The following is an 8,741-nucleotide window of genomic DNA, read 5'->3' as shown; positions in this document are numbered from 1 at the left end:
GGCAAATAAAATCGACGAGCTCTCAGCACTGGTACGGAGTCAGAGGGAATACCGAGAGTGTAGCCTGATGTGTTTCACCGAATCATGGATGCACCAGGACATTCCCGATGAGAATGCTTCCGTGGAAGGCTTCCACACTGTTCGGGCGGACAGGGACAGCATCGCTAGTGGTAAGCAGAAAGGAGGTGGGCTTGCTGTTTTAGTTAACAAGCGGTGGTGTAACCCTGCCAACATAATCAAAGAAAGGATTTGTTGCCCGGACATTGAACTGTGTGCTGTTGGACTCAGGCCGTATTATTTACCCAGGAAATTCTCTCAGGGGAGAGAAATTTTTAGACTTACTGTATGCTAACGTCAAGGATGCATACAGCTCCTCCTCCCTCCCCCCACTTGGTAGGTCAGATCATAACCTGATTCACCTCACCCCCCGCTATGTGCCAATTGTGAGGAGGGAACCTGTGACCACGAGGACTGTTAGGAGGTGGTCAGAGGAGGCAATAACGGAACTACTGGGCTGTTTTGAGGTGACCGACTGGGAAACACTCTGTGAGCCTCACGCCGAGGACATCAATGGGCTTACTGAGTGTATCACAGACTACATAACTTTCTGCACCGACTCCATTGTTCCAGCTCAGACTGTTCATTGTTACCCAAATAACAAGCCCTGGGTGACTAAGGACATCAAAGCCCTCCTCAACAACAAGAAGAGGGCTTTCAGAGGGGGCAACAAAGAGGAGGTGAGGAAGGTCCAGGTGTTACTAAAGGACAAGATCAGAGAGGCTAAGGACAATAGCTAGGTTTCATTTGACGTAGACGTGACGTCGACGTAAAGCGCGAAATTTGACTGGCGGTCGGAAGTGAAAAAGATAAGCGCAAAATCACAGACAGACAGTACGCAAAATGCCTATGTCCTGTTGTGTTTACGGATGCTCCAGTAGGTCGACCCGAGAAACTGATAAACGGTATTTTAGGGTACCAAAAATAGCCCAACGAAGAGGAGAAAAATGGAAAATTCTAACCGAAAAACGTAGGAAAAAATGGATTTTAAATTTACGTTTACAGTCGGGAGGAGCAGAGTCTGCCAATGCCCGTGTCTGCAGCGACCACTTCGTCAGAGGTAATGTTATGTTTGCAAACGAACTTATTAGCATTAGGTTGTTGTTAAATTCTCGTTTACTTAGTGCTTTTAAGTTAGTAGTCTAATATTGACTTGATTGGGACTATAGGCTGCCCAAGTGCTTTGGATGACGAAGAGTCGGAGGACTGGGCTCCGACGGTCAATCTCGGCTACGAACGAAAACCCAGATCGGAATCAGTTCTCAAACGAGAGAAAAGAATGAAGCTTAAGGCAGAACAGCATCGATGTGCAGAGGCGATTTTGGATATGCAACAGACGGCTGAGAGCCCGGATTTGAGCCTAGTGACAGTGGAGAACCCCGAACTGCAGCTTCCAGCTGAGAATCCACAACCAGAAGACTTCAGTGTGAATGAGACATTCACTTATCCAGGTAAGATATTGTGCTGAGATGTAAAACAAACAAGAATCATGTCAAAGAGAAAAAGATGCCATTATCTGTAATGATTATGGTCCAAGTTACATATTACATGTTTGTGATTTTTTAATCACAGAGTAAATCCATACCATTTTATTCAGGAAAAAAAGAAAAAGTGGCACTTATTACCGTCAGGCACACACCACAGGTTTTTGTACACTGCTATGGTTCTTATATTGCCAGATTCCAGACAGTCTCCTTTCACAGATAAGTAAAGATATCCATAATGTAAGGTTTCTGTGGTGAGAAACATATAAATATATTTTTTGTTTAGACGCAACATGTTTTTTTTGTTGATTAAAAAAAATAATTACATTACACCCTAACCCTTGAAACAAACAACTGTCACTCTAACGAAGTCCTAAGGATGTGGCGGGTCATTCCTACTATTCGGTGCCATTTCAGTGTGATCACTCTTCATCAAAAAATACAAAATTTTGAATTATTTTAACATTTCATCTAAAAGAGGGATTTTCAACCTATAAGAAAAATGTATTGGTCCAGCTAAGGATATTATATTATAATATTTTTTAAAATCAAAGTCTTTACCCATGACGTGCCAAATGTCCACCCTGTTACAGGACATTCAATTTTCTATTAATAACTGTTTTGAATACACAGTTATAGTAATATTTACATTTTCTAAAAGCTACAATGTCCCTTTTTAAAATCTGCAAGGAAATTTCAAGGAAGTATTTTAAACAAGCATTATATTGAAAGAAGACAGGTTCAGTTTTAAGACAGTGTAATTTCAAAAGATTGTTTTTAGATTCAAAGGGAATATAAAAAAAAAATTGGCTCCATTTTTAAGTAACTTAATTTTGCTGATTCATTCCCTCCCAATAACCAAAGAGACATGCATTATGTTTGTTGATTTGATTTAATTAACAAAAGAAACACACGGGTAACAGGGTGGACAGAGGAGAAACAGGGTGGACAGGAGGTAACAGGGTGGACATAACATCAGTGACAAAAAATACCACCTTAAAGAAACTTTGAACACCTTCACCATGCCCGTCCAACCAACACAGGTAGATACATGTCCACATTAAACAAGCAAATTTTCACTGTACACCCAACATAATGAACATTTTTCTCACACATTTTACCTATGCAACAGACCAGCAACTCCAGTTTTTTTCAAGGAAATCCCACACTTTCCTCTCCAGCTGAACTGACTTCTTATTCAAAGGTGTTGGTTCTTTCATCAGACACACAACCTGGTCATCCCTATACCAGGTTATGTCCTCACGTGGACTTGGCCAGTGGAACTTGTTGGTCCCGTTCTTGTGCATGCATTTCACTTTAACATCCTCTTCAACCTCCAGAATGATTCCTGGGTAGGGTTCACCATTGTAGTTGATAATGCACCACTGACCAATATGATCTTTTGTGATGTTCTCAGGCCGGGTTGGTCCCTCAGTGCAATGTGGACTTGCCTCTTGACTAAGGCTTATCTCCTTCAGGCCATAGCATTCACAGTCCAGTACACCTTTGTCTGCCTGGCAAAGGCAGGTTATGTCCCTGTATTTTATTGTTCCTGGAGAGAAACTGAGTACTTGGTGGATTTTCATGGTTCCTTTGACAGGCACAAGTGTTGGTCCATCAATAATTTCTTTTACTTTCCTCTCAACATCATCTTCTTCTAACCTTGAGGGTCCTGGTTGCGGGGCATTTTCTGGCTCTAGGGAATATTCTGGACTTAGGGGAGGAGTATTCATAGCCTCAAATTCTGTCCTGCCTTTGGCACTAGCCCTGTGCTTTCTTTTCCTTTCTCGCCACTGCTTTCTCTGTGCTCTCTTCTGTCGTTCACTGAGATCTGCCACTTTCTTTTTTTTCCCTTCCTCTCTGTCCTTTCTCCACTTCTCTTTCTCTTTATTGAGATATATTTGTCTTTTCTCAGGGTCAGCATCACGACGTGCTCGGTAGCGCCGCTGCTTCTCCGCAGCAGACATTGGTGCCATTCCCTGAAAAATGTATACTATTCAAAATCTTCTAAAAGTATATATATACAGATTAATAATAATTACCAATACACACTTGTATAAATAACCCTAAACACTAAACTTCTATCATCTTACGTCCCCCCTGTTACCATGTGTCCCCCCTGTTACAGTGCATAGCAATAACAGGGGTGACGGTAACAGGAGGGAGATTTTATGCTAAACTTAGCCATTACTACTAGTATGATGAACAACAAGCTAGTACATGGTGACCACTAAGAACCATTTTTAACATGTTTATTAGCCATATTATAAAAATTACAAAAAAAAAATTGTTTCCACTATTAATAAGCGTAACAGGTTGGACGTGTTATGCTTTGCCACATTACAAAATCTTGCTAAAACATTGAAAAAAGGGTTGATTAAAGAGTGGTACTTACTCGTCTTCTTCTTGAAAGTTTTCCCTCCAAAATATGTTACATCCGGGAGTGTCATGTGACTAAAAGAATAATCAGGTGATGTGTTCTATGGAATTCTTATCAGAGTAACAGGGGTGACAGTTGATTCAGGGACACAAAATTTTTTAAAGATTTTAAGTATTAAACATGCATTAATAATAAAAAAGAACATTTGATGAGGAACATTAGAAATAAGCCAATCCAGAAATGATGAAAAATCTAGATTTTTTTTTTTTTTTTTTTTAAGTTATATTTGTAACTGAAGTCGAGCAAGCATGACTGGGGACATAGTACTTTAGTGACTTGTGCTAAAATAAAAGTAATTTACTTTTAATGTATTTATCCTGTGTATATATCAATGTGTTCTATGGTAGAGGGGGGTTAAACATACAAGAAAATGGTTTAGAAATAAGCATTAGACAAGTTTTACACTAAATATACCATATTATGTCATTAGGACTCAAATGGCACCGAATAGTAAGAATGACCCTGGCATGTTTGTTGACGTTAAAGCCGCTACCGCTAACTGTTAGCGTGTTTAAGATAAAGCAATATAAGAACAAACACTCACCCTTGCAAACACCAAACTGTATCCATCACGGAGACGTTTTGTTCCAAGGTTCTGGACCCACCCGCTGACAAAAAAATTGTACGCCTCCAGACTCTTGAAAGCTTTCATTTGCTGCCTAGTGTAGTAAGAAGTCTGGAGGACCAAGTAGTTGGTGATATCCACAGCCTCGATAGTAGGCAAATCCTTTACTTCTGTGGTGTATTCGGACATTTTCAAAGAATACGGATCACGTCCGATATATTTTTTAACTATCTGTTTATATCTCTCCCGAGAAACGGGGTCTAAAGTTGCACAATAGCTGCTCTCCTGACTCTCCACAGTGTCCTCCATGTTTACTTCCGCCCTCCACTCAAAAATCGCGCTGCCTCCGCACGTCATCAGAACCACGTGACCGCAACCCAACTATTACAGGAGGAAGCTGGAGTGGAAACTCCAGCAGAACAGCATGAGAGAGGTGTGGAGGGGCATGAAGACCATCACTGGATTCAGGCCAACCAACAGCAGGGGAGGTGAGAATAGAGCTAACGAGTTGAATCTGTTTTTCAATAGATTCGACACCACAGTGTCTGCTCCCACCCCCACAACCTCACCTGTAGTCAGCCTGGAACCCAGAGCCACACCACTGTGCCAGCCTCTCTCTTCACATGGCGCTGTTGCCTCCTGTGAGAGTCCTGACACCCCTCCCCCACCCATCACCTTCACTCTTTGGAGTTGACGTCACGCCGCAATGCATTGTGGGAGCGTGGCACCATTTTCGGGGTCTACGAATCAAAACAAACACACTGTGTTGGATCGACGATTACAAGATGCTTAAAAGCAGCTCAAAAGAGAATGAACTGTATAGAGACCGATTTCGTTCAGAGGCGAAGCGGCGGTACTTGCAGAAAATAGCGTGCATTGGAAATGTGGACCCGTATGAAATACGGCCGTGGAGTAGAAACCCTGAAGACCAACCGCTACTGACGTAGCCTGACATATTTTCGTACCTTATCTGTGGAGTCAGCGCGTACAAGTCGTCATTCAAACAAAGGTAAGTCAGCTCGAGTACTGCGAGTAAAATGCGTTTGATTTCCCTGCAAACATTCAGATTAGTGCAAACATAAATTCATTCATGAGGGGAAATTGCAGTGAGAACATGTGGAGGCTGTTAGAGGGATAACATAGTGAGTTCAGTGCATTGATGTGACACTGTCCTGAAGCATTTAGTTATTCTTTATGGTTAAAGAAATTGCAATGATTTATTAATGTTTATTATAAATAATTCTAATTATACATCTTGCTTCCATATTTGTATCTTGTGTCACTATAAATACATTTTATTTTAATTTTATACATTGATCAATGACCTGCAGAATCTCCTTATCATATTAAGTGATTCATAATTGTCACTTTATGCTTTCTCCATCTCTAAAGTGATGACATCCTTGCATTACATCCTTTAGGTTCATTTTCTGCAGGCAGGTTTCTGACAGAGAACAGACAGATTTACACTATAACCTGCAGCGTTCTATAGATGGACACATAAAGAAATGAAAAATGACATGTATGTGCTAACTTTCTAAACACTTTGTTACATTTATGATAAAGTAGATAAAACACATTTATGTCGGCCATGGCTCATAGTTCTTGTCTTTAAATGAACTTTGTCTGTGTGTGTTTCAGGTACTGCACTCTCAAAGACTGAATGAACCAGCATTGCAGCCATGGGTCACTGTGAGCATCACAGGGAAGGTTGAAGCCGCCCACTGCACCTGTAAGGCCGGAGTCCCAGAGACCTGCACCCACGTCGCTTCTCTTCTGTTTAAAGTAGACGCAACAGTGTTGATCTGTGGCACAAGGACTGTTACAGATGAACCTGCATACTGGGTTTTGCTGGGTAATGTGACCAAGATACAGCCAGAGGTTGGCCATAAGATAGACTTCTCCTCTTCAGCTGCCCAAAAAAAGGCTCTTGATCAAAACATTCACAGACCATCTGTAGTGACAGGTAAAAGAAGTCGTCCTTAAAAAAGAAAAATCCCACCTGCTACTGTGGAGGAGTTGTCAGTGCTATAATGCTTAATGTTTTATCTAGGGGTCTAGATTTATGCCTGTAGTACACTGCCGTGTAAATAATTTGCATTTACTGAATATGTACTGACTGAGTCCCACTGTTCAAAAGTTGAATAAAGAAACAAACTAATTTTTGCCTCTTTTTTTTATTAAATTAAAACCACCTTAAAGAACATCACATCAGTAACAGTGTAGAATCCATGTCATTTATAGTTTACAAATGACAAAATGTTCACATAAAATCATGACAGTGTTTACGTGATATCACCCACTACTAACATTACTTTATTTACTGTATCTTTTGAAAAAATACCGCTATTTATACAGCAAAAGACTTAAGAATATTTAACAGGAGCAGGTTTCATTTTCCCCTGGTTTTATTATCACACTGTTCACCAAAACGCAGCAAACCTTCACCATCTTATCCTGAAGGGTCACCTCTTCACCCTCACATGGAAGAAGTAATCTGATTGGCATGGTGGTATGTTTGAAGCAGGTCCCTTGTGTAGCGCTGGAACCCAGTCACGATGTTTCATCCATTTCATGGGCTGGTTTGCTGCAATAATTCCAAATAATTAGCAACTCTATAAATAGAAGGTAGTTCTGCACTCAGTAGGATGTTTGTTCTAATTTGCTATGAGCTCAGAGCGCATCGACAATAAAACTAATAGGCTATAAAGAGTGATATGAACATATTTAGAACTTACCAGAATGAAAATGTCTGGAGCACCAACAGGTATCTGGAGATGGAAGAGAACTGGAGCTCGTCTCACAGCTGCTATCCAGGCTGGACGCCTTCAGTTGGTAACATCGATACACGAGCTGCCTCATGTTGCTTCCAGGTTGGGAAAGAATGAAAAGACAAACCCTTTTCAAGCTTATTCTCTTGCCGGTCGTGCGATCGAACATTGCAGCGGACCACACAGCAAGAACAAACCATGGCTATGCTTTCGCTCCTTTTTCACTTAGACCCCCAAAATGGCGGATCGGGCCAAAATTCTTTCCACGCCCACCCCCGTGACATCACGCTCCAAAGCCCTATACCAGGTTGAGATGCAAATGAGGAGACTTCACTCAGGCAAGTCTGCTGGACCAGACGGAGTGAGTCCCCTCGTCCTCAAGACCTGTGCCCCCCCAGCTGTGTGGAGTCTTTCATAAACTGTTTATGCTGAGTCTGAGTCTGCAGAGGGTCCCAGTGATGTGGAAGACATCATGCCTCGTCCCTGTACCAAAGACGCCACGTCCCAGTGGCCCCCAGGATTACAGGCCCGTGGCACTGACCTCCCACATCATGAAGACCCTGGAAAGGCTCATCCTGGACCAGCTGCGACCCATTGTAAGACCACATCTGGATCCCCTTCAGTTCGCTTATCAGCCTCGTCTCGGAACTGAGGACGCCATCATCTACCTGCTCAATCGTGTCTACACCCATCTGGACCAGCCGGCGAGCACTGTGAGGGTCATGTTTTTTGACTTTTCTAGTGCTTTCAACACCATCAGGCCGACCCTCCTGGGTGATAAGTTAGCAGCGATGCAGGTGGATGCTTCTCTGGTGTCCTGGATTGTTGATTACCTGACAGGAAGACCACAATATGTACGTCTCCCACAGTGTGTGTCTGACAAGGTAATCAGCAACACAGGGGCACCCCAGGGGACTGTCCTCTCCCCCTTCCTCTTCACCCTCTACACCACAGACTTCAGCCACTGCACAGAGACCTGCCATCTTCAGAAGTTTTCTGATGACTCTGCGGTGGTTGGATGCATCAGCAGGGATGATGAGACAGAGTACCGGGCTGCGGTCGACTCCTTTGTCACGTGGTGTGAGCAGAATCATCTGCAGCTCAACGTGGCAAAGACCAAGGAACTGATCGTGGACTTCAGGAAGACCAGGAAACACTTGACCCCTGTTTCAATCCAGGGGGTCAGTGTTGACATCGTGGAGGACTATAAATACCTTGGAGTTCACATTGACAATAAACTGGACTGGGCTAAAAACACCACAGCACTTTACAGGAAGGGCCAGAGTCGTCTCTATTTTTTGAGGCGACTGAGGTCCTTCAACATCTGCCAGAAAATGCTCAGGATTTTCTATGAGTCTGTTGTGGCCAGTGCCATCCTCTATACTGTTGCATGCTGGCGGAGCAGGCTGAGGGTCGCAGATGCC

At 42.6% G+C, this 8,741-nt stretch overlaps 1 protein-coding gene and 1 long non-coding RNA gene across 2 annotated transcripts; one reads left to right on the top strand and one right to left on the bottom strand.

Moving 5' to 3' along the window:
* Window positions 1-2,304: 2,304 nt before the first annotated feature.
* Window positions 2,305-4,471, bottom strand: LOC120718111. The gene is made up of 2 exons (XM_040006459.1): window positions 3,295-4,471; window positions 2,305-3,198 (listed from the first exon to the last, which is right to left on the bottom strand). Exons 1-2 carry the CDS (start codon window positions 3,515-3,517, stop codon window positions 2,663-2,665), a joined length of 759 nt encoding a protein of 252 aa, XP_039862393.1. The 5' UTR covers window positions 3,518-4,471; the 3' UTR covers window positions 2,305-2,662.
* A 791-nt stretch (window positions 4,472-5,262) lies between these two features.
* On the top strand, window positions 5,263-6,529 carry LOC120718082. Its single transcript, XR_005692369.1, has 2 exons — window positions 5,263-5,555; window positions 6,188-6,529. It is a non-coding gene; the product is annotated as an uncharacterized LOC120718082 (long non-coding RNA).
* The last annotated feature ends 2,212 nt before the right edge of the window (window positions 6,530-8,741 follow it).

The sequence above is a fragment of the Simochromis diagramma genome, unplaced genomic scaffold, assembly GCF_900408965.1.
Source record: "Simochromis diagramma unplaced genomic scaffold, fSimDia1.1 OVJJ01000024.1, whole genome shotgun sequence".
Classification (NCBI taxonomy): Eukaryota; Metazoa; Chordata; class Actinopteri; order Cichliformes; family Cichlidae; genus Simochromis; species Simochromis diagramma.
Note: the sequence above shows the minus strand (reverse complement) of the source record. Positions and strands in the feature narration are given on the sequence as shown.